The 26,778-nt window shown below is 43.2% G+C and overlaps 1 protein-coding gene across 3 annotated transcripts in view; it reads right to left on the bottom strand.

The window, feature by feature from the left end:
- Positions 1–256: 256 nt before the first annotated feature.
- Positions 257–26,778, bottom strand: part of ETV6 (ETS variant transcription factor 6) — a 127,026-nt gene continuing 100,504 nt past the window's right edge. For all 3 annotated transcript variants that reach the window (XM_041398711.1, XM_041398710.1, XM_041398712.1), the window contains exons 5-8: positions 23,937–24,479; positions 9,928–10,070; positions 7,431–7,531; positions 257–4,267 (exon numbers count right to left, since the gene is read on the bottom strand). In XM_041398711.1, the coding sequence (XP_041254645.1) occupies positions 4,162–4,267; positions 7,431–7,531; positions 9,928–10,070; positions 23,937–24,479 (893 nt within the window). In that variant the 3' untranslated portion in view covers positions 257–4,161. The remainder of the gene's footprint in view (positions 4,268–7,430; positions 7,532–9,927; positions 10,071–23,936; positions 24,480–26,778) is intronic.

Below are 26,778 nucleotides of genomic sequence, written 5' to 3' on the forward strand. Positions count from 1 at the left end.
GACTGAGAACAGCTGCTGTGTGCTACACTCTCAGGTACCATGGCTCTTAAAAAGAAATAGTCTTGTAGCAATGATTGCACCAACAAATTTGGCATTCCTGCTTTTGTATTAAATTTTTTTATTGAGATGATGTAATTACAAGCATTTTAAAAATTATTTGCAACTCACTGGCCCTGAGAATAGGCTTGTTTTTGTTTTGTTACATTCATTTGATTCAGTCCCTTAACACCACACCTTAAAAAAACAAAAGCCATCATCAATAAAAACACTAGAATTTTATTTTTTTTTTAAAAAAGACCTCAAACTCTGGATTCGCATACAGTTGCAGTCTGACAAAAAAGATCTGGAGAATGCATAAGTGGAGTTTGAAATATGGGGAGGATGGCAGCAATTTAGTGTTCACAGAAAGGGCCGCAGTAGTGTTCTCTGGATGGAGAGGCAGTCAGCAGGTTTCAAACTTGAATCAAGAAAATGTTCTGCTGTGGAACTGCAGCATGTCCTACCTGACTGACCTGTGGCTTGCTGAGGCTTGTAGCAAGCTGATGACAACAAAGGTCCCACTTAACCTTTGCATAACCACTTAAGCACTCAGAACGTTTGCTGGGTGCTGAGGCTGGCAGGGATCTGGTCAAACCCCCTCTGGTCAGGCAGGGCCAACCAGGTGCAGTTGCCCAGGACCATGTCCAGGTGACTTTTGTGTATCTCCAAGGATGAAACCCTTTCTCCCTTTTCCCCACATGCTCTGGTGGCAAAGGCAGAAAGTTTGGCTGTTTTGCAGCTGGCAAATTCTAACTGGGAAATCAGAAACTGGGGGAGGGGAGGAAGGCAGGTGTCAGTGTTGGTGGAAAGACAGTGTTACCTTTGCTAGCCCTGGCAGGCAGCGACGCATTCCTATGGCTCAAGATGTTAATGCTGTCTTTGCATTCCCATGGATCTGCCAGTGGATGTGAGGTCAATGGGAATCTCCCTCCTGCAGCTGCTCTAGCCTGCCACTACTTTTTTATCTTTAGTCATACCTAATAAACTCACTTCAAGACCCCAAGAGCGGTTCAAATCCTGCAGTTCCCACAACAGGCCCCAAGGCTCTGCAGTCCTGGCAGCTCCAGTGTCACCCACACCGTTCCCTTTGGCACCTGGAGGCCTGGCAGGAGACAGGAAGGGCCTCTGTGTGACTGGCCTGTTCCAAGGTCAAAGGCTACTTTCATTCCTAGCATCAGCCTTGAAAGAACTCCTCCTCTGTGGTTGTGATGACGTTGTCTTAAGATGTCCTTTATGTGTGAACTGGGAAGAGTTTCCAACAGCCACAAACGTTTTTTGCCCTTTGACTGAGATTCTACAAGTGGAAGTGATTGCATTTCTTTGTAAAGGTGAACATTTCCACTATAAAGCTTCCCTACAATGTGTGATTTTCCTGTCTTACCCAGTGCTGAGGATGGACTTAATTTGGTAGATAATGGTGAAAATGGGTGGATTGTCTCTGCTTCTCTGTATTCTGCAGTGTGCACCTTGGCCATGACAAAAAGCTGTGACTCATCAGAGCACTTTATGCAGAAAGTCTCTATTGTTTTTTTCTTGTCCCTCACCATCTTGTAACAGCAGGCTGAAGAAAATAATGCAGTTATGCAGTTGTCTAGACCACAGCAGTAAAGAGGATTAATCATCCTCTGTAAAAAATTTCTCTTTTTACCACTGGACACCCAAGGATCCAGCTAGAGCCCTTCTTTACATCGGTACTTCTGGTCACACTCCATCTGTCAAATTCACCACTTCATTCCAGCTCCTGAGACCTGGCTGCAACTTGGGGGCCCTTGAGCAACGTGATAGAGTAAGGTCCCTGGGGTCTCAAGGCAAGGGACTTTAGGTTTCATATCTGTGACTGCTGAAGTCCCACAGTGTCTCCCAATCTCACGCCTCATGAGCTCCAGCGACTTCAGAGTCATGACAGAGACAGGTGACACAGTGCTAAAAAACACTCCCCTGTCCATTATTTTGAGGCAGAACACATGAAGTACGTGGTGTGCTGGGACTTGTAACTTACTGACTGTGATTTTACAGAAAAACGTGGCTGGGAAAAGCTCAGGGAGAAATGCACACCCTGTCATTCCTCATCAGATACTGGCTCAGAAAAATCTCCCCTTGTTGTACGATGCTTATCTACACCCTTAACAAAGCTGCTCCTTCTACGACCTGTGACTCAGTATTAAGTCTTTGGTGAGATTGGCCTATCTCTGTTTAAACACAGGGGACACTGTTCATTGCATAGTGCCATTTTTTCCTGGATAGATTAACCCTCCTGTTAAATACATGGAAAGAGCAAATGTCGCGTTGGTTTAATAGCTGATAAAAGCCCTATCATGGGAATGTACCTTGTTTTTTGGTTGAAATGGATTAGATTAGCCTTTTGATTTTTTTCCAGATCTAGTTTCTTTTATGTTTCCATTAAAGAGGCTTTCTGCTTTTAATGCACTGCTGTGGACGTGCTTTCTTTCAGGCACAATGTGATTCCTGCAGTTTTCCCATAACCTTCTCCCTCTGCAAGCATCATTTCTGCTGCTAGATCTTCCTTCCATTCAAAGGACCACTGCTGATGGATCACTGGACACCACAGACATTCCTGTCCTGGTGGTCCAAGCTGTGAAATGAAACAGGCCAGCAGTTTCTCTTGTTTGGGCATCAAGGACTGCTGAGCTTTCTGTGACCAAACTAGGCATAGCTCTTTACCTCATGCCAAGCACCCTCAGTGCAGCAAACCAAATGGAGGCACCTTGCAACCAGAACAAAACCCCAAACCAAGAAAGCAACACAGCTGTAGGGTTTGTTTTTCTCTTGTCTCAACACATGTTAAAAACAGGCAAGCTGGGACAAGCTTCCTTGATGGCAGAGCTGTAGGATGGGGGAGGGCAGTGGGAGGCATTAAAAAAAAAACAAAACAAACCAAATCCCAAAACAAAGCCAAAATCAATTACAAGATATAAGTATAGCTATTTGGTCTCTAGTTCTCTAACATCAGATTTTGGAGTGGTGAATCATCTACCTCTCCAGCAGCACAAAAATGATCCTGGAGAGGCTTCTGAGTAATACAAACCATGTGATGAGTCCCTTTGCTTTCTCCCTATGATGTAAGGAACAGTCCTTCACCTTTCACCCCAAAATTGCTAACAGGTATGAGAAACACCCCTTCCTTCTGTAATTACAGATGCTTCAGTCTTTCTTTTTATAGAAAACTCTGAACTGAAATTCACAACCCTGCATTGTGAATATACTGGGGGGAATTACATATATATTTTTATATATATATACATATGGAACTTTTAGATATATATACACACATATATATGTATTTGTCCCCACCCTCCCTTCCCCCTCCTCCATTCTATCACTTCTTTGCTAGAAGGAGGGAAAATGTTAACTGATAGTCACTTGCAGAGGTTTGTCACATTTATTTTTCTCCTCTCTGGAGCACTTAGGTGATTGGTTTTGGTCCATATTCCAGCAGTTAACAGCCACTCGGAGTACTCTTGGTGAGCCCAAGCTATGCTGGGATGACAGCCCAGCCTACATGTGAAGGGTGTCTCCTCTTCATTTGACAGGTATGTGTGAGATATTCTTTTGGTAGCTTCAACACATTTCTCAGTGGCAGCACATATAAATTGATCCAAGCAAACTGGAAGCCTTGAGCAAATCCCTTCTGTGTTGCTATTGTTTATGCAGTGTTGTGTCATGAGACTTGCACAGAAAATAGGAGCACTCTATTTCCATAGGAAAGCCTTCCAAAAACAAAAAACCAAAAAAGAAGAAGCATAATCTGGTGTCTTGTCCTATGTGAGATAAGGAAAGTCAAACTGCATGTTTATTAGGGAAAAAAATGACAAAAAAACCCCAAAACTGAAACAAACCAAAAAGAAAGAAAAAACTCAAGGGAGACTTTGTAGGAACAGTGAAGTAGTGCACAAGTCCAGGCTTTCTCCCCTTTGCTTTCCTGCCAGCACCACTTCTGCCAGTTAGTTTGTTTTGTTAAGGTGCTTCAGGTCCTGCGTGGTCTTCAAGCTAAGCAGCGACCTCAAGTACTGCTCCTGTGTTGTTGCTTCCCCTCCCAAACCGTGCCGACCGTCAGGCAGATGTTTCTCCCCTGGACCCACAGAGGTGCTGCACCTGTTTCCTTCAGCACTCATCTTCTTGGTATATTTGTTCATCCAGTTCCTGGGATTCAAGGTGCTCGAGGCGGTCTGTCCGGCCACTCATGATCTCGTCTGGGGTCTTCATGAACCTGCAAACCAGAGAAACAAGCGCATTTCTCAGGGGTCTCAGCTTTTATCTCCATCAGGTTATTGAGACCCCTGAGCTCTACAGCTCCCAAGATAATTTTTGCTGTATCCTCCCAAAGCCTTAGTATTTCCCAGCTTCTCCCCAGGTGTCTTCCCTCCTCCATACCTTGAAAGGAAACAAAGAAATCACCAGCCTTTACCCTGGCTTCTTGAAAGCCCAAATCTGAACAAAACCCATAGATTTTCTCAAAGAATTATATTTATTTCTTCTCCCTCATTGTTTGCTGTTTTCATGTCAGATGACAGCTTGGCCCCAGTACACTCATGTGTGGTGTCTGGTGACAGAGACATGAAAGGTGTTTATGATCAGCATATTTCAAAGCACAAGCCCTTGCAAGGTGTGGGGAGGCACCGGGTTATTGGTTTGTGCAGGTGAGTGAGAAGAACATGAAACACCAAAGGAACAGGGGGAAAAAGCCAAGGTCCACATCAGAACAAGCTCCAGGAATGGAAAAAGCCCTGAAGGAAAAAGGTTTAGGGCTAGAGAACTGTAAGCAGGGACAGTCTCTTCCTGTGTGCTTGCAGAAAGTGTGACTGCAGTGAGGCAGCATCCTGTGTAATGAATGCCACGGCTCCCAGCAGCAGTGTCTCAAGGCACTGAGTCTGTAGGGTTCTGAGACAGAAATTACCTGTGGGGAGGCATGGCAGCAGAAGGAGATGAGAAAGGACATCCACCAGCCTGCAGTGTAAGTCTGCAGTCTTGGTTTTTGCCAGGACATTATTGTGTACTACTGCCCAGAGGTAGCACAGAAAGGCTCTGCTTTTTCATGTTCAATTTTATGATGAAAGAAGAGAGAGTGACACAGGAAGGATGAAATCCTAGTTTCAACACAAATCAGTTTCCCAACTCCCAAGCACTTCTGGAGGAATTAGGATGAGAGATGTTTATGCTGGAAGTGGTACAAAATTTCAGTCTTTCATTAACAGCGTCCTGGTTAACATGCAGCAGTATGAAATGTGTTAATTGTAAGAGCTGATTTTATTTCACGTTGATGATATGCTCAGTATCCTTGCCCCAGTGAAAACAAAAACAACCAGCAGGAGCCTCGTTACTATCACTGACTCAGAATGGTCACTGCTAGAGCTTCTCAGCAAACACAGCATAGCCTGCAACTAACCTTTTGCCTTCCCTTCTAATTTTGGAAATCATGTGCATATAAGCATTTAGGGGGAAAAAAAAGTGCTGTGACTCACTGCTGTGTCACTGCTGGAAAAATGCTGCTGCAACAAACAGTGTTACAGTGGTGAAAAACTTGTATGCAGGAGTGGTGAATCAGTGCCTGGCTACACAGTGCAGCAAAGCCCAGGGCCAGACTGTGCCCTGATTTACACCCTGTCACTGTCCTGTCCATCTTGCACGGCAATGAAATCAAAACACAGAGTGGTCCCACTGCCATGGGACCCACTCCCCTTTCCATGTGGGGCATGGGCCCATGTGAGCTGCACCACAGGACTTTGGGTATTCCTTCTGGTCTGTGCTTTAAGCCACGTCAAGGAAATCACACTGTGGGTATTTCTAATAGCATCTGATTACATTAAAAAAAAAAAACAAACAGACAAAAACCAACCCAAATCAGAACTGAACAAAAATTAAGACACACTATCTGTGACCTATTTTGTTGCAGAAGACACCCAGACAACCCATTAGAAATCCTCTTCTGACTCCATCTTACTTAAAGCTCCATACAGATATCTGCAGATGACAACTGCCTGCAGGTTAAAGTCACATTTCCTATTATTTCTCTGCTTGCAAGGAATAGCCAAGAAAGGCACATTAATAACTTGATTTTTTGCAGCTGTTCTTTTTCTCTTCAGATATAAATAGGTCTAAGAAAGCAACATCAAAAAGTTTTTATTGGGAATTGTGCAAAGAAATGTTTTTCTGGTTTTTTTTTCCCAGTTTCCAAAGGAAATGAAGTTTATATAGCTCATGGTTTATGCTCTCTGGTGACCTTTGAATCTGTTGGTCAAATTGGCCAAGTCTGACAGAGCAACTGATGTCTCCAAGGGCATTAAGTTAAAATGGTTTTGAGAAAACAGGCAGCCTGGTTGAGAAGAGATGGACTCCCATTTTGTGGATGCCCCCATTGAAAGGAAGGCTTCAAGAGAAGCACATTCAATATTCAGCATCAGGAATTCCCCCAGGGCAATGCAGTCTTCACACAAGGCCACAGAGATACAGGTACCCTTGGTACTGATGGAGCAACCTTGTTTTAACTTTCCACCAGAAAAAAATTTACTACTGAACACTTGATTTTGCCCTTTAACACTTGATTTTTCCTTCACTCTCCTTCCTGCATCTATGTTTCCTTCTAAGAGCTGACATAAACAAGTCATTCCAGAGAACCCTTTTCCAGCTGAAGAGCGTTTGAGTGTTAATGTAGTTCTGTTAGCTATTTAAGAAAACAAATTCCAAGCCTGCCTTCCTATTGTTATCATGTCCAAACACACTGTTAGATCCAGGCTGGCTACTGACAGCAAAGCAGTCTTTGGTCTGAGTTCAGTGCTCTGAGGGTCAGACATGCACTAGGATTTGCTGGTGTTTTCTGAAGAGGAGTGGAGTGCTCTCACTGTGCCATCTGCACTCAAGTTTGTACAAGTAGCTCCCTGCTTTAATGCTGTTTCAGGCTCTATTTCCTAAATTCTTGTCTGTACCATCCAATCAGCTGTGCTGGGTTCTATGAACAGCTCTTGCAGCTCCCTCTCTTCCTTCAAGGCAGCACCAAAGATGTGGTCATTGAGCGCTTCTCTTCTGTGATGCCCTTGAGGAAATGCCTGATCCCTGCTCAGCTTTCACAGGCAGCTGTGTTTGAGAAGTCCATTTGGAGCAGGTTTTCCAGCAGTTTGACTGAACCCATGTATCTAAGGTCTTAAACAATGGCACAGCCTGCACAAAGCAGTGAAAAGACTTCTATTGTCTCCACTGATCATTGAGACAGGCCTGTGTTTTTTGTAAATTGGTGTGGCTGCCTTAAAAGCTGGGAAGCACTGCTTTATACAGCTTTTGCAAATGTATGGCCATGCACAGTATCCCACACACAACTCCATCTTCCATCCTCAAAAACTAACTTTCCATAGAAAGAAATGGCAAAGAAAGAAAATTACCTGAACAAAAGCCTTTGTCCTGGCTCCTTCCGGATAATATTTAGTTTGTAGTAGTGGCGTAGGGCTCTGGACATTTTCTCGTAAGTCATATTTGTTCTGTTCTGTTTTTTTCAAAAGAAAAAAAGAAAAAAAAAGTGGTGAGATGATTCATTAAAACCTTCCTAAGCCCCAAAATGACTTGCAGAACTACCAGAGCTTGCCTAAAGTAACCAAGACAGTCCAAGAATTACATGTACCATTTTTTGCTGTTTGCAGGCCCATTCTGCCCCCACAGCCCTCATGACCTAAGTTTTGTGGGTCTCTTTCCACACAGGGCAATTCAAGCAAGGAGTTTAACAATAATTCCAAGCAAGGCTTTTCTACAGTTTCTTGGAACACAGATAACAAAAGACTTAATTAACTACAAGAGGAGACATTAGGTGGAGGGGGATGCTCATGCCAAGTGGGATGTGACAGGCCTGTTCTTAATGAAAACACCTTTTATAAAAGCCTGGGTGTAGTGGCTAATAGGCTGAATCTGTCAGCAATCCCTGCTTGGAGCACTGCTCCTCTGGGATTCCCCTGCATTAACTAGTTAATGCTCACAGAGCACTGTGGGCACTGATATCCTGTTTGTCCTCTTGTTACACAGGTGTAAACCAAGAAACCAGTTGGGTTGTACCTCTGCTTCTGTGACAGATCCTCCCCTTCATTCTGGGAGCTGCTGGCCCCAAAGGCCGTGGCCAGAGCCCTGAGGTACACTGTGTGTGAGATGATTCATTAAAACCTTCCTAAGCCCCCAGAGGAGATGGCTCTGCTGAAGCTGAGTGTCACAAGGAAGAAGTGACAGGCACTGGCAGCAGAGCTGTACGTGGGCAGCCCCCAAATTAGTGACTTGGAAGAGCAGGATCAGCCCCTTAGGCTGTGTCTACAGGAAGGAGCAGTGGCTGCTGTCTGGCAGACACCAGCAGAGAGACAACTCTGCTGCCAAAGCTGTGTGTGCACGAGGGTAAAGCAGCCGCCTCGCCATGGGCAAGAAATGCTGAAACAGCAGAAGCACATTTTTGTTCTCGGAGTCTCCATGTCAGGAGTTTGGCTTCACCAAAGGAGACTGACCCACCTGCCCAAAACACCCAGTAAGAGCAGAACCCCCTCTGCTTGCCCTGACTACAATAACTCTGCAGTGGGAGGCCACATCAAGAACTCCTGCAGCAATGAAACACTAACAGGGACAAAGTTTTCCCTGCAAAAAGTGACTAGACTCCTCATTGGGAACCTCCCTGAAATACTGTTTGTGCTTCTTCCATTTCTCATATGCTGAAAGGCCACTGTGTTGCTCAAGTGGCCAATGGTCTGAAGGACACTCAGCCTGAGACCTGATGGCATGGCCCAATAATTAATGTGCAGGTTGGTAAGTTCCAAGTGGCCAATGGTCTGAAGGAGTTTTAGACACTCAGCATGAGACCTGATGGCATGGCCCAATAATTAATGTGCAGGTTGGTAAGTTTCACAAAATTCCCATTAGCCCATAGCTCCAGCATGTTCAGAACCACGCAGATGACAGCACAACCCTGTGGTGTGTCAGCTACTCCTCCCAGTTTTGTGTTGTCTGAGAATCTGTCCCATCATCCAGATCATTAAGGGACATACAGTACTGCCCCCAGAATCAATCTCTGGGGTAAAATGACTAGTGACTGGATTTTGTGCCATTGATCACCATCTTTGCAGCCCAGATCAGCCAGTTTTCAATCTACCTCACTGTATTCTTGTCTACGTCATTAATTAGTCTGTCTTTGAAGCTGTTATGAGACAGTTTCAAGCCTTTCTAAAAATCAAGATAAGCTATATTCACCATTATCCCTGAATCCACTGAGCCAATAATTTTGTTGTAGATGGATATCACAGTGGTCAAGCATGATTTCCCTTTTGTAAATCCATGCTGACTATTCATACATCCATATGAATATACTTATATACATATACAGAAATATCTATACATAACTCAGCTCCAAACTATAAAAATCAGTAATGGCTTTCCAGGGAACAAACCAGGACCTGCCCTCTTAGAAAGAAATACATAATCCTGCAGCATTTGGTGTCAGGGCAGCATGTGGAATCTGTGAGCTGCTGCAGACAGGAACACAGAAAGCTCCTGCTCTGTAGTGCAGAGCTCCCTGTAAACTGCATCTCACCAGAATATCCTCAGCATCAGGTTCTGAGAAGAAGTAAGATGCCTTGAGAAAGGACTGTTAATTCTTACACTCCTTATAGTTTTATAATTACAGGCCTTTATAACTAAAGGCCTTTAAACCAAACCAACAAGTTCTCTGTATGAAGAATAGGTTTTAGTGCTTCAGGATGGATGCTTTGTATTTCTAATGTACATAGAATAAAAGATTACAGTTTTCCAGTAGTAATCTATATGCCATCTTTTCTTCTTTCCCCCCACTTATAACTGAATCCTGTAATGCTACAAGAGGCAAAGTGCTGCAGGAGGAAGGTTGCTTTGCTTCCTTACCTTGTGGTTTCCCCACAGACGGGCCAGCCCATTGGGATCCACTATCCGAAATATTTTGGATTCCTTATCTTCCCATCGGATGAAATTTTCGTACCGGCTGTCAGAAAGCAGCTGATAAACATAATCCCAAAGCAACCTACAGTCTGTGAAGAGAGACATGAGAAAATAATGATTTTTCCTTCTGATTAAATCTGGGAAGATTTTGGGTGGATGGATGTATAGTGAAAGGACAGTTGGGATCAGGGCTGAAACAGCTGCTGCAGCCTGAAATGAAAATGGCTTGGCTGGTATTGAGGAATGTTTGCAAAATGGACTAGAATATACAGCCTCTTCTGATGCATCCCAGTTCTCCTGACACTCACAGAGCATCTCCATCTCATCAAAAGCTGTGTGAGGTGACCTGCTGGTCTTAGTTGTGTGTTTATGGTTGTAGTGAAGCACATAAAGCTCACACTGTTGGCCCTGATGCTGTTGCTGGCTGTTTTAGTGGAGAAATCACAAATCCTGCAACCTGCTCTCCCTGCCTGAGGCTGCCCCTTTCTGTGCTAACATGTGAGTCTAAAGCATGGGCAATATTACAGATTTCCTTTGTAGACTCCATGTGATATAAAACTGACAGCTTCTCCCATTTTCAATTTCATTTTTTGTTTTACTTTTTAAGGTTCCTGAAAAGAAACAACACCTAAGTATTATAATTACTTGAGTGCTATTGAGAGGTTAAATACTTTCTATTTGGATAATTGAATTCAAATTTCCTCTTGGCAAACACTCCTTAGGTCGCTAATTAAAGGTCTAACAGACACTTAAGTTTTAGTTTAGTGTTTTTCAGTTTCATGGCAGTCTCTTGAGACTGAGGAAGCCAAGAACTGAGCTGCTCCTACTTCCTGTTTGCAATGTGTGTGTGCAGCACAGAATAACTGGGAATATGGAATGTGAATTGTACAGAACTGGGATAGTGCTGCTGTCAGAAACAACAGGGTTTTCACAGCTCAGCTCTCCAGGTTTCTGAGGCAGCTGTGGGGCTGCATTTTACTTTGAAAGAAATACCAGCCTCTGAGAAATGGCTTGTTAGAGTTGTTCAGGGGCTGGCAACCAAAGAGATCCAGCTTCTAAATGCTAACATGGATTCTTGTCAGCCTGTCTTTCTATTTCTGTTGGTCTGTCTGGGGCTGGCATGTGTTGTAATGGGCATGATGACATGGGAATATAAAATAATTTTTGAGACAGGATATGAATAACACATTTAGAGAGCACACCTGAAATGGATAGAGATTTTAAAGTTATTTTGCCACTTCCAAAGTGCAAACAAAGAGTATCTCTGACACCAGTAACATCTCCAAAAGCAGAGTTTAGTTTGCCAGTGCCCTTGCTTCAGTCTCTCCCTGCCAGTCCTACAAAGAATAAAGCATTTTGTTTTCAAGAGATGGCATCTGGCAAAAATCACAGGTTCCCATTCTAGCTGAAACCTACCCTGATGGTCACCTCATCCCTGACATCCACAAGAGGAGAAATGCGAAAGGCAAGAGACAAGACTTTTTGGTTGGAAAAACCTTCTTTTCATTAACTTTCTCATAGAAAAACATTTTCCCCAGAAAAATGCTCATCCCCATTTAAGATTTTTCTAGTGTTAATTTAAAAAATAAAACCTGGGTAGGTTTCCCTGGACTAAGTGAGAGGTCTGAAAACTGAAGTTGAATTCTACCGCTTGAATTTCTGTCATCCCCCCTTTCACAAAACACAATTCTTACAATTGCTTTTCTGTCACTGTTTTTACACACACACACACACACACACAAGAAGAATCGTTTGAATTTATGTCATCCCCCTCTCACAAATTCACAAAACACAATTCTTACAATTGCCTTTCTGTCACTGTTTTTACACACACACACACACACACACAAGAAGAAAGCTTATTTTCTAGACTTCATTTATGATTCAAGACAAGGGAGATTATATTGCTCTTTTGGTTTGTGCCTTTTAATACTGTGGGAGGTTTTCAGATAAAAGGGTAGTAAGGCCCTGCTTAAATTGTTCTTTGACACGCATGCAATTCATTCCAGAACTTTTTCAATGCAAGAAGTGTACAGAAAATGTCTTTTTTAGTGCAAGAATCCTTGGAGTCAGCTGGAGGGATGGTGCTCCTGAAGAAGCTAGTCAATGTCAGGCATTCTCATATTCTTGAATGTTCAACCCAGGGCAGACAACCTCCAATTACAGCACGTTACAGATCATATTTACAGTTCTGCAGAGATATGATTTACACTCCCCTTTACTTTCACCTCATAATTTGCAATAGGCAATGTTATTTTTAATCTCTCTCTCTCACATTCAAACACACACCCTGGGCCCCCTTCTGCACAAAACAAAAGAAGCACACAAAAAAATCAACCTGAGATGTCTAGGTGGAAACAAAGAGAGCTAAGAAGAGCTAGGATTCAACTCCAGTTTTGTTTTTTTTCATTGTTCACTTCGTTTTTAGGATGGATTCAGGCAAAGCTTGAATATAAATATACCTCAAATGAGAGAAACAGAGCTGTATCTTGAAATCTTCACAAGAAAAATCATAAGTGATCAAGGGACCCATCCCATATTCTCAACTGACTGAGCTGCTCAGACTTGCAGAGGTATTTAGTAGGCTGGTGGAATTTGCAAAAAACCCCAACCACCCAAGTATCTGAGACTGCTGTTTGCTTCAACAATAAAACTGAAAATCCTTGAAAACTCTGCTTGGTTCCTAAAACCACTTAAAAACTTGATTTCAAACCATATGGCCGTCTATCAGCAAATGTAGATATATGACTCAGTTACAGTAATTTACTGAGCATCAAGGCAACTGTGGTAACTGTGTCTCAAGCCACTGCAAATAGGAAATAAAAAGCATTAAACAGCAGTAGAAAAAATTCAGGCTCACTGCATTTCTTCTCCCCAGAGCTGAGAGCTCCAAGCACACAGTTAGTTATCTTGGAGCAGCTGATGCTTTGCAGCACACGTTAGCTATGAGCTCTGCTTGCACAGGACCTAAAGCAGCTTGCCTTCTTCTAGTTTCACTTGGGACCCCTTCAGGCACTTGAGCACAGGCACTCAAGGGTTTTTTGTTTGTTTTTAACCACAGATGGTTGCCCTACATATCCTTCTCCATAGATTGCACAGTAAAAAATACAAGGTCTGAAGGGTTCTCCCTGACTGACAGAGGATCACTAATTAAATAATCTACCAGTAGAGACCATCTTTAACAGTACATTAGAGACAGTGAGTTGAGGCTACCTGGTAACTCTTAGAGCTTGGATTATAGTAGAGCCCATCTGCAAGCCTGTGAAACTGGTCAAAACCCAACAAGAGGCGATGCTAGAAAATGCTTTTAAAAGGAGCTTCTCTGCAAGGAAAAGAGGCACCTCCACAAAAGGCTGCTGGACATGACAGACAACATGCTCAGGCACAGGGTGGGATTCTTGGGCTGCCCTGTGCCGGGCCAGCACTTGGACTTTGATGATCCTTGTGGGTGCCTTTCAACTCAGGACACTCCATGATTCTATGATACAGAAAGTTGCATTCTCCGGGAAGGTCAAAAGTGTGATGTGTATTTTTAGGAAGGACAGAGGAAATGGAGAGAAGGACTTGTACATGGCTGGTTGTTTTGTAAATGTCAATCATGTGTATGAGGGAAGTCTGGGTGGTGGAAATGACTCCATGAAGACTCAGTCTCTTCCTTGGCTGTCAGAAGGCCTCTGAAGGAGCTGCTGCATGAGGGGACTCTCCACAGGGTGTGTGTTGGCTAGTGAGTAATAGCAAAAAGCACATGTATGTTGCTGAGGCCAAGCAAGTATAAAAGAGTGGGAGATTCAGTTGGGGATTTGAGTCAGGGCTGGTACCTAAATTGTTTGGGCATGCTGTGACTTCCTGCCTTTTGGCTAAAATAAGCTTACTTAGAAAGCAACTATGCCTCTCTAGCACAGGGAAACATCATTTCCCCCTAGCACACACAAACTTCTTTTTTAAAGTGAATTCAGATGGTTGAACTTTGGACATTATGCAGCTACAGAGATTCAGCTGCAGATAGAGCTGGGACTGAGAGGCTTTAAGGTGATGTCGCTGGGAGTGGGAAGGTGGAGTGGGTGAATGGCCCCAGCAACGTGGAAAGGGCTCCTAAACACTGGCACTTCCATGCCCTACTATTTTCTCAGCTGTAATACTAAGCAAGTCTGAACTATGTAATTAGCTGGGAATTAGGGCAAACTGCAGCTTCAAATGGAGAGGTATGGCTACAACTTTCCTCCTGCAGCTAAGGCTTCCAGAGGGACTTTTACAGTTATGTACAAGGCAGTGATAAGGTGTAGAGTACTTAGCTGGTTCTCAGATTGTCTGCCATAAGCACTGCCCTACATGTGCAAGAGGCAGAAGTTTCCCACTCCTGCTAATAAAAACCATGTTATTATTAATTGATTAGGCACAGTCTTCTGAATACACACCTAAAGAATACCAGCATATAAATACTTCCTAAGAGCTACATGATAGTAATAAATATTCTTTAGAATTGAAATACCATCTCAGAATGATCTGTAAATTAAACATTATGGATCTTAGGTTCCTAGTATTTTGATATTTGTCCAGCCATTACAAATGACTTCTCCAGCATAATTTGGTCAAGGTCATCTTCATGTTGCAGTAGTGAGAGGTCTCACATCTGTGCTCCCTAGGACTCAATAATGTTGTTAACAATTTAGGCATATGCATGCTAAAGACCTCTTTTGTTCAGGAAAGAACATTCCCCATCACTGAAATATTACTTAAAGCACACACTCTATCTGAGCCCTCCATTGTTTAAATGAGACCCCTGGTGCAGAGCTGGCCCTCTTCATGTAGTAACTACCAAAACCCTCGGTAACCACAGAAATGTTTTGCGAGACCCACCCACATCTTGCACTGGAGAGCATTATATAAAAAGTGTTTGATCTGGCTGATGACTGCCTTGCAACCCAACATGGCTCCACACAGGAAGAGATGCCAAAGGAATGTTGTCATACTCCCTCTGACATCAGCTGAGGCCTTACCCCTTGCTGTGTAGGTTAGCCTAAAATCTCTCCAGCATGATATCATTTAATTTAAATGGTTCTGTGATTTCTACCAGCTGAAGAGTTCTCCCAAGCTCTCAGCCCCGTTTATTTTACAAACTGATTTGTGCTTCAGCTGCATTTGTTCAGAGTAAAGCAAACAATGGCTGTTCACAACTGAAACTATTGAACAGAACCCTGGAAGTTCTCTGGCACTCTAGTTTCTCTAAGTACACCTGAAGTGTGTGTGAAGACAACAGGGTGATGCTCATGGTGTCAAAATGATGAACTGATGGAATTCACAGTCAGTGGAGCTGGGGAAGGGCTTTCAGGTCCAGAAAGTCTCTGACCTTGGGAATGCCACTGTCAGAGTCCTGGGAATGGTCTGACTGGGGAGTTTCCTTAACAGACATGCTGCAGGAGCATTATGCTGTGTTGAGATGCAGTCCAGCCTCAAGATCTATCCCAGACATGTTCATTTTAGCAGAGAAAACCAAAAGAAAAAAGTAACCAAGTATTATGATTAAGGGTTCAAACGGCTCTGAGGCCTGGGGGAGCATTTACCAGTTCTGAGATGGAGCATCCTGGTCACCAATGTGCGTTAATCCATGTCCAGGTCACTGAAGGAAAATAGTTTTCTTTCTGTGAATGTTGCTGCTGGAAGTAGGATGGTAAGTTGGTAAAGTAAAGCCAATGTTTTTTTGTGGAGAAACCTCTTGACAGACAACTGTTTGTTCAGCTCAGTAAATTCCAGCTGGGGCTGAGTAAAGAGGTTGCCAGATCACACAAAACAACAGTTACATGTTGCTTCTGTCTTGTACCCAAACTTTAAGTGGGAGATCAGGCAGAAGGAGAGAAGAAACCTGAGACAGTCATGCTGCTAACAGTTGTACTGTGAGGTTGTAAAAAATAACACAGCAAGATGAGGCCAAGCTCTGTCTTTGGCAATAAAAACTTGTACAGGGAAGGAGGATCCAAAATATACCCCACGTAGTTGTAGAAAAGAGCACCGAAATCACAACGAATATGTAATAGATGGATCACAGACCATTTGATAGATGAAGACTTGGAAAGCTAAAGACTGTTGTATTAAAACCAGTATTTTTTCTTCCTGTCCTCTTCTGCTCCATCCCCCCATCCCGACCAAATAAATGGGCATTTTCAGTATTATCTTCAAGTGCTGTTCTTTTTCTGCTCCACCACAATGGTAGAAAGACTCATGCTAAAGAAACCTGTCTGTGATTCTCCTGTGGCTTTTCCTCAGCTTTACTGCTCATGAAAGGCAATGACTGGAAAAGAAATTCAATCTCTGCCTGTTCACACACACTTACGAACACCTCACAACCTTTTTGACATCAGAAAACCAGCCAAATACATCAATGATGGGAATTTAACAATTATGAGTGATGATGTACCTTCAGAACTGTACTTTAGAGAAGTTGGCAAAAGCAGGAATTACTTAATTGCAGCAAAGGCATTCCCAACAAGGGTAATAATTTTTAATCTCACAATGTGAGAATCTCTACTATCTTCTGACAGTTCAGTCTTAGATTTAGACTTCTGGTTTTTTTTCAAGTGCAGAAAATCATTGTCTGTCACAGATTGTTCCCTATGAATCTCACTTCTGTGCTCCCTCAGAAAGCCCAGAGTACTGTGGGAGGTGTGAGCATGGCTGAAGGACAAAGTGTGGTGTGTTCTCAGAAGGTTCCTCTTGAAAGGACTTCATAAGCCATAAACTGGTGATTTCTGATGGGTCCCTTGCCAAAAACTGAGATGTGACCTTCCCCTCTTGGGGTTAAAACTCCACATTGAGACATGGCCAAACTGTTTCCCTTCCCTTCCCTTCCCTTCCCTTCCCTTCCCTTCCCTCACCTCAAGGGAGATGGAAAACAGCCATACCAGTTTAATGGTTTGCATTTGAATGAACATAAACTGATGTGTGTGCTTTTAAGTGATTGGTATTAAAGCCAGACTTAAACAGGCCTGTCTCTGGAGACAGTGAAGAGTAGTGTCAACACTGCAAACAAACAGTGTTCTCTCCTGATTTAACTAAGAGGATTCAAAGTGATCCAAATTTGCTTTGTAGAAGAAAATCTGAAGTACTGAAACAACTCAATCCTGAAGGAAGCATGCAGTATATAAGGAAAATAAGGGACCTGTTTCCATTAAAAGGCAAATTTCTTAAAAGACAGTGTAACATCCTGCTGACCCCAAGGAATGCTTAGGGTACTCTGAAGCCACTTATCTGTCTAGCCACGGGATGCAAATGGGTGCTACAGTACAGTAATGAGAAGAATGAAATCTAAACTCCTGATTTTTCCTCTGGCTTGGTCACTCCTGGCTTTTCAGTAGACCTGAACAAGCCCAGACTGCAATTTCTCTCCTGTAACTGTGCAGTAAGAATGGGACAGCTGTGAAGCAAGACACTTCACAGAAAATCTACAACCACCTATCCAAGCTATTGCTATTGAGCCATTGTTTGAGCTTGAGTGTCATTAGTTAAATTGGCAGGGAAGGCCCACTTTTGTGATTACATTAATTGTTAATGCCACGTTAAGACTCTCAAGGCTATAATGAAAACTGCTATGAATATGAGCTCCATGAGCTTGACTCTCATCCACACTTCAGTCTCTCCAGCAGTCTGGCTTTCCACAGGGGCTCCAAGAGACATGGCATGTAGTGGAAATGTAAAAGTATACATGACTGCAAGAGCAAGTGATGAAACAAGGTGACATTATCATTGTCATATCCAAATGAAAGTGACAGGCCAGCATTACACCAGGATTTTCATGTTCTTGCAGGGCTCCAATCTGTTTGCATGAGCTGCTGCCCAAAAGTCAGTTCCCTGGAAAACAGCTACTGAACTTAGAACTGCTAAAGTGAACCACTGTTCTGGCTTTCTCTAGGTTGCCAGTCTGTAACTTGAAATTGCTCAGCTGCTGCGACCATCCTGTCAAAGCTGCCCCCCAAAGTGTGTGTCACCAAAGCCCCATCAGCCACTTCAGTGCTGTCACATCCTGCTGGGTTCATCACTCATGACAGTGGAGAAGACAGCCTTGGCAGTCTGAGGTGGGTACACAGGTAGGCTCCAATGCTATTAGCAATGTTATGTGCTGTCCTGAAGATCAGCTGTGTGTTGGGTACACCCCAGATGTGGCTTGCCCTCCTGCTGCCAGGGCACACTGCTGACTCATGTTGAGCCTGGTGTTGAGCAGCATCCCCAGATCCCCCTGTGCAGGGATGCTCCCAGACATTTCTCTCCCTGTTTCTATTTGGCCCAGCACTGGTCCACCAGAGGTGCAGAATCTATCAGCTGGAGTTGTCAGATTTCATCCCATCACCCACAGCCCAATGCTCCAATCTATACAGACTCCTCTCCAAGGCATCTTGTCCCTCAGGAGAGCCAACAGCATCTCCCCACTTTGGTACCATCAGTAAAATTGCTAAAGGTGCATTCAACTTCTGCATCCAGATCCCTAGCTGATAAATACATTGAACAGGACTGTCCCCAGAAGTGAGCCCTGTGGAACAGCCCTGTGGAACACTGCCAGCAAGATGTGGTCCCATGCACTACAACCCCCTGAGCCCTGCCCTTAGACAGTTCTTCACCCAGTGTACTGGGAACCTGCTCATCCCACAGCCATGCAACTCGACCCTGCTGAGAGGGGCAGTACAAAAAGCCTTCCTTAAAATGCAGAACAACTATACCCACCACCTTCTCTCAATCCACTAGGTGAGTGATCTTATCATACCAAGACAGCAAATTAGTTAAATGGGATTTACTTTTATGGCTGTCTGTGCCCCTTGTCTGCATTATTCTTTAAATGCCTTTCAATAGTACCCAGTATTAACTTCTTCCTCATTTTTTCCAGCCCTTCTCTGAGGGCTAATGGTATCAGTTACAAAACCGGTAACTTCTAAGTCATGTTTTGATGCTGGTTTTTACCCTCTTCACTACGGAGGCATAATTGTTCTTTGCCTCCTTTCCCACCCTCCCTGCCTACCATCCAGCATCTGCCATTGGATAGTAAACTGTGCCTGTACAGCTGTTTTGTACAGAAGGAAAAGAAACTAATGTGTTGTAACACATTATAAATAATAAACTAATGTGGTGCATTTGCACAAAGGATTTTGCTGGTGTATGAGTAAAAAAAAACCCAGAAGATTATCCTACAACGTGACTCAATTGTAAATGTCCCATGGACACATCTGGAGCAGACATGGGCACTGGGGCTCTGGTCCTAGTAGCTAAGTAGTGAGGAGACACTGCTGAGGTGCAGTGGTTTGAAGTTTGGTGTCCTTTGATGTTTAAACTCTAAATGTCTATTGTTACAAATCTGACAGCTCAGTCGGCTTTTTCTTATCCTAATTTAAAAGCTTTCCAGCCCAACTCCAGAGTATAAACAGAAAAAAGCACCAGCTGATTTGCAATTTTTAAAAGCACTGTATTTGTGAAAGGGGCATTCCAGTGTCCACTCCTGTCTTTTCCCCTCCCACACAAGTAATTTTTTCAAACAAAAGAGGAGAATCTATGATTCTGTTCCCCCTCCAAACTCTATCCCCACACAAAACAATCAAACCCCTTTGGAAGACCTCCCCATGCTCAGAGCCTACGCCCATCCCAAGTGCTGTTCTGAGATTTCAGCAGAACGTGAGTCATTCATAGCTGATGTGCTCTGACCATGGGACTGCATTTCTGGTTTCGGCCATCAGACTGTTTTTATTGAGATGTCACTTACCACCTTGCCACAGATCCATGGGGCTCCTGCTACACCCCAGCACTCTCAGGATGTGTGGCACACTGAGAGGTTGAGGTGAACCAGGAGCAAGGCTGGAGGCAGCCCTCTGTCATGACTTCAGCAGGGTAAGAATCCTGCCTATCCTCATTCCAACAGCACTCAATGGCTTTATGGGTCTAACCAATACAGTGGTAGGCAATGTGCCTCCCAACAGTTTAAACACTGCCTGGCTTTCCCTCAGAATCCTGAAGGGGAAGAAACAAATCCAGCAGCTCATGAAGTCAGATACAGCCCAGTTGCTAAGGTAACCCAGCTGATAAGAGGCCGATAGATAACACCAGGCACAGGACTCATCTGCCTTTAGGTTTCAGCGTGCTGTGAATTAGTGAACAAGTCTTTCAGTCCTAGAGCTGGTACAGAAAAAGACATTGGGAGCTGGAAATCTCAGGGACCTGCTCAGTAATGTATTCCTCCTCACAAGAAATATCCAGAATTGTATGAGTGAGTTTTAAGTGACTGAATCAAAAGTGAGGTAAATACCACCATGTCATTAGCTTAATCTGGATGTTTCTAAGACAACCTCTATGTGATAAAGGTTAAGATGAAACCAACCCTGTTATAGTTGGATAGTCCCATTAACAGCCTCTTGCACCTTGGGGAGGTACCTTTTACAAGATATCAAAGCCCTAAAATCCTTGATAAAAAACCTTTGCAGCCTGAGGTTCATGGGAAGTAGAATTTCCAGTCTGCAGAAGGGCTAGTTTGAGGTGCCCCTCTTGATTTAAACTGCAATTGTGTTAAAAAAAAAAAAAAAAAAAAAAAAAAATATGGAAGGGGGAGAGATCCTTGGAGATAGTTTGTGGGGAACCAAGATTGACTACTGAAAAAAAGTAAGCCATATATAGAATACCTGCTTGCTAGAGCCCAAGTTAGGACTTGACTACCAAAAGTGTTGCTGCTTTGAATTAGCAGTTCTAGTAGGGAAAACTCTCTATATTATGCTGCTCTGCTGAACTCCCCTTTCAAGGGGAGTATTTAGTATTTTTCATATTTTCACATGTTGCTAACTAGATGACTACTGATGCCTGAGTTACTTAGTTTATCCTTTGCCTGGTGTATTTACAGGGGATGAAAACCTGCTTCTTGGTCATCTCAACATGATGTCCTCCAGTTCTGACAAAGATATGCAAAAGACTTGTGCATATTGTGTTGAGAAGATAGCTAACCACAATTTTCAAAATCAACTCTAGCCGATAATGAATAATATATGTGACCTTAATGAGTAATACAAAGATACTTTATGCCTCCAACTTTGCTAGAAAAGTGTTAAATGACCTTAGATGAAAAGATAATAAGACCTTCAACTTGAAATCCTTTGCTGTAAAAGGGAAAGTGCTTTACCAGTAAAATTAATATTTTGAAAAAATGGTATTACATAAAAAGGTAAGACATATTAGTCAGCCAGTGAGTAGAGGTCATTATTTTGCCTGACAGAAAGTCCAGAGCTTTATTGATTGACCTCCTGAAAAGAGAACATAGCAGCAAGCAAAAATATTTTCTTTCTCAGCACCAACTAATTGCATGCTGCATTTAAAAACACACTCAATCTACAAGTAAACGGATTCATGAGGCTGTTAGGTGTCTTAAGTCCAGGGAAAATTTTTCTACAATATAAAATATCTGAGCTGGGAACAGAAGATGTTCTGCAGCACAACCTAAGGTTTTAGTCAGCAGCCTACCAGGCTTCCCTAGCAGCTCCTCATCACTATCTCCCCTGAAAATCACCTGCATGCAAGTGGTTAAGCCATAGGAAGTCACGGCTCACCTCACCAGGGAAAACAGTTGAGTACTTAGCTCTGGCACTGGACTATTGGTAAATCTTTTCATTGCCCAACCCATCAGTCATCCTCATCAAGAAAATGGAAGTAATGCCAGTGATTTCTAAAAAGCCCCTTTAAAGAATATATCTGCATTGATGTACATTTGCAGTTTAAGAGCCATGTCTCACACCTTTCATGGTCTCTCTTCAACCAACCATGCTTGAAGTGGCAAGCATGGTTGGTCAAGCATCTCCATGCTAACTATGGCAGTAAAGGTGAGGACACTGAGATGAAAAATACATTTATGATGACATAAAAAATAAAACACTTATTGGCAAGAGCTGAGAGATGGGTGGGAATCAGGTAGAAAGCTACTTTCTTTCTAGGGGGCCTAAGTATGCTGCCATTGAATTCAACAGCTCCAGTGAAGTTGACTTCAGGCATGAAGCATGGGCTGTCTAAATGCTTGGTAGTAATCCAGTTTTTATCACCTTTAAATTAGCTGTGAGCTCTTTAGAGGATGTCTCTACAGTTCAGGGGCCATTACAATCCAACCAGAGAAGCAGTAGCTAGCGCCTGTAGAGCAAATGAGGCATGTGAGCTTTTACAATTAAAGGACTTGGGCACTGATGGAAATACATTGGCCAAATTATCAGCAGAAATCTAATCAATCTAACCATGAGCTCTGTAATTCCCCAGCCCTGGGCCATAAAACACTGCCCTCATCTGAACCAAATGCTTGAACACACTCCAGGTTTTTCTGGCATTAAATAATTCATCAGCTATTTCAGGTATGCCACCCTTGTTTGTCTCAGCCAAAACATGGTGCCTGCAGTGAAAGCACCTAAGTCTGCAGGTTTGGCCTTTGGATAACATTTTTCATGGCTACACATACTTGCCAAGCAACTGTGTTAGGCCCAAATTTCCAAGGGCTTGGGCTCTGCTGCCCTGCAAACAACATAGGGATAGAAAGGACATGGGAATTACTGGGGCTGGTGTCACTGGACCCACTGCACAACGTGCAGAAACCAAAGATTCCCAACTATGTAGGAAAATTCCTAAGAGTAAAATAAAAAAAAGAATACACCACCACATACTCTCCATATTTTTTCTTACATTTATTTAAGACTAGGGTTTATTCTTAAAAGAATGTTTTCTTCTGGAAAATAAAAACTAACTGCCTTGATCTCCCAACAACACTTTCTGGGAAGGAAATCTCCAGTGATGCGACCAATAGGGTATTTTCTCTGCCCTAACTTTAAGTATATTTATTAACTTGCTGAGAATTTTGTGGGTAATAAAAATCAAAAGGAGAGAGACAAATGTCAGCCTCGCAAAAATGTCAAAGGATTAATTTCTGTAACTCATCTTTCTGTTACTGAAAGGATCATGGTCCTTGCTGTGCTTGATCTTGACTAGACAGTATGATTTGTATCTTTGGAATTTAAAGTGGCAAATCTTAAGAAAACAGAAAATCTTCCTCATTAAAGCTGAGGCAGCACCACATCTGTAAAAAATTTAAGGCATGTAAGGACAAAAAAGAACAAGGTGTTTGTAGCTCTGTGGACATGTGTAATACCTCACAGGAGCTGGGGATCACATCAGGTCACTGCTGACACAACTGCATGGAATCTTTCTGGGTGTGGTGTGTATTTACATCTCTCAAAAGAAATTGGTTACTGGGGCATTCAGCATATTTCTGAAGTGGTTGGATTCCTCTTCCCCCTCTCCCTATTTACAGTTCCCTTTGGAGTACAAGAAACATTTTCTGTAACCTCAGCTTCCTGATTCAGCTGCTGTGATGTCAGTTATTTACGATAACAAAAGTGAGACAATGCCTGTGGTTTGAGTGGGATAAAGCCAACCTCATTTCTGTAAAAAGGGACAATCCTGATGTGAGAGGCCAGGAAAGGCTATGAAGTAGGACTCTGAGGTGCTATTTCATTAGTCCTGCCAGCTTCATAATGGGCTTGACACTGCATTATTTCAAAGGCCACTGACAGAGGGTGTCTTCATTTCCGTAGGATTGGACACTAATGTGAATGGAACTCTTGGAAAACTCTCTCTTTGCAGAACAAGGCTTCAGAGATAGGTACCTTGGGAAATGAATGGATTGCTAGGGGGTGGAGAGGTAGTGAGTGGCAGGATGCAAATGTTTCAATAGCAATTACACGTTCTGTGGTCATAGGCAAGTCATTCTGCACCTCTGCTTACCTGTCATGAAACTCATTTATTAATATTGCACTGCCTAAGCCACAGATGTAGTGAAACTTGCACAATGCCAGTAAACTCTTGATGTCACAGAGTAGCAAAAGGAAAGAAGAAACTCTTAAAACGAAGCATGGTTAGTTATGAATGAAGAGCATCAGCTTTGGTGTAGCCTACAGAACGTCCCTTACCTGCTATCCTGCCGATTGGCATCGCGTGGTCCTCGGGAGGGGAGACAGACACCATGATGTGGTTCATATAAGCTAAGTCTTCTCGGTGGGACAGGTTGATGGGCTTGATGTCCCTGTGCAGCCCATCGTCAGACAACCTCGGTGGTTTGAAATCGGAGTGCCTGGGGTTCAGTATCAAAGGATGCATGATAGGGCTGGGCATCAGCTGGATGACCCTGGTGTTCTCCTGGCGAGGGCTGGAGGGCTTCTGGAGCATCTCGGAATGAGGCGGGCAGTGGTTGTTTTCTATTGGGGACACTGAGAGAGGATAGGGCTCCTGCTGGCTGTTCTCATGCTGGTGCCTTGTCCCTGGCATCCTGTCGGCCGGGGACAGGTGACGGAGGGTGCTGTCCATGGGGGACTTCAGCGGCCGCTGGTCGGGGTCTGGCGATGGACGGTGGTTGTTGGTGATGGGTGACCGCGAGCGATGCAACAGTTCAATGGTTGGGGGGTTGTGGTGGACTGCTTCTGCAGAGGGTCTCGAAGGTCTCTGCACAAAGCTATCTGTGGAGAAAAAAAAAAAAGTTCCCAAATACAGATTGTCTGTATTGTGATCGAGGTACAGGATCTACTGCTGACAGCTTGCACATGTTTTTTATTTGTGTGACCTACAGATGCCCAGTAAAGTTCTGCATACATGCAGATAGTTATAATTTCTACACAGAATGAAAACAGTGAAAACAATCTCCCTCCACCACCATGTAAAAACAGTTCCTTGGGAAACACTAAGAGAAATTCCATTTTGAGGAGCTGACTGAACACCTGTGAAAAAAGTAACCTCTGATTTAGCTGTGATGTGTTTCTGCACAATTTTTTTGAAGTTTATCGCCTGCATTCATGTCTCTCTGTGTCATTCCTCTTACTACCATGATGAGCACTTTAAGGTAGAAGGGAAAGAAAAAAAGGGAAAATGTCTCCAGAAAAATACTGGGTATTAAATTTTAGATGGTACAGGCTTAGGTCAAGGTAGAGAATAACTCAGTCTGAAATATGAACTGGGTTGTTTAAAAAACCCTACTGGTAGGAAGCTCTTCATGAAACCCGATATTTTATCCCTGCCTTAATTTTAAGAGCATGTTACATCTTCATAAGGACATTTTCATCTTCTTTTATTTAGTCTGTAGTGTCTTCTGATGGATTGCCCCATATAAGCACTTACATGTCTTCAGCAGGAGGACTTCTAGCATGAACACACTTTCCCAGCTGTGATGCTTAACAGCAGTAGGGAGACAAATCACTAACACCTCTCACAAAATTAAAATTTTTGCCAGCGCAAACTTTCAGGTTAGCTAAGGCCATCAATATTGACTTGGGAAACTACTGACAAAGAGGAAAGTACCATCAGAGCTACAGTGACTAACAGGTTTTTATCAGAAAAAACAAAGATCAAATTTCAGTGCTGTTTGTTGAAAGCCTTGGGTGATAAGAGAAGGAAACTTCTGGGTATGTGTCAACAACTGAAACAAGCAGCTGCCTATTTGAGGCTGCCTGTTTGTGCACTCCTTTTTCTCTGAATATAAAATGATTCTCTTGCTCTCTTGCCAAGGCAGTGATGCCTATTTGAAAACCCTGCTGAGGTGAAGACTAAAGGGCTCCTGCTGCTCTGGAACCCAGGCAGGCATCAGGAGATGGATCAGCACATACCCAGGGAAAGGCCTGAACAGGAAAAGCTCAAGTCCTGAGAAAATGTAGTGCCAGGCAGTGACATAGCATCTGTACAAGAACACGAAAGTCTACAGGAAAACCTGGAATTTTAGGCAGAACCTACATTGCTCTAGAATACTTATTAAACACACCTGTGGTCCCAGACAAGAAAAACGCATTTGTAGGGCTATTCAAGATACTGACAATGGAACAGCTGGAGGACATGAAACTCCACAGCTATATATTGTTCTTGCTTAAACCCAAACAGTTTTAAATACAATCTGGCCAGCAAATGTGGGATAGCCCAAATGAAGATCAAAGAGGAAAAATTTACAACTGTACCTACCCTCTGTGGCTGTTTTACCTTAAAGTCCCCTTTCTTTGCCACAACAGAAAGAATATCAACTCCCAAATTTTACTCAGTGTCCTATCTTCTACAGTCCATCCACCCCCATCACGGTACATTCAAATGCACTGTGCTCATTCTTGGCCTGTAAATACAGACCAGAATATTGTGCTGTTTCTCCTATTTATTTAATGTCTTGGCTGAAGGGAGCAACTAACTTTAAAGTAGAAAGGAATGCCCTGCTGCGCTTTTCACCAAGCTCTCTGAAAACATTGGGTGGCTCTGACAAACTCCAAACAGAGATGTTCCTACCTGTCTGCTTCCAAACCATGGTGATACTGAACCTGGACAGAGAGGACATAAAGTAGAGACTTGCAAAAGCAGGAACAGGAAACACCACAAATAGATACACACTAATGGTTCACTTTCCTTCAAGATCTTTTTCCTGAAGTACTTAACAAAAGAATCCCCTCATGGCCAAAGATAGTGTCTGCCACAAAACAATTCCAACTCAGCTCTAAGCAGGATTGCTACAAATGACCCTGAACAGAATAAAATCCTCATCACATTCATTCCTTGGCACATCTGGTGATTGTAAGTTGAGCACATATGGTATATAATTTCAGGCAGCACTAGATTCACTCTGGATCTTCATTCCAAGTGAGCAACACTCTTTTCTTGAAGACAAAGCTGTGAAAGGAAATCCACCTCCCAGGAAATTTGCTGACCTATCCATACAGGGATGGGTGGGGCTGCACTTACTCTGGGAGTGAGCAATTGCTGGCATGACAGTCCCAAAGATTGGCATTCTCT

Source organism: Onychostruthus taczanowskii, unplaced genomic scaffold, assembly GCF_017590055.1.
Source record: "Onychostruthus taczanowskii isolate IOZ18803 unplaced genomic scaffold, ASM1759005v1 scaffold15, whole genome shotgun sequence".
Taxonomy (NCBI): Eukaryota; Metazoa; Chordata; class Aves; order Passeriformes; family Passeridae; genus Onychostruthus; species Onychostruthus taczanowskii.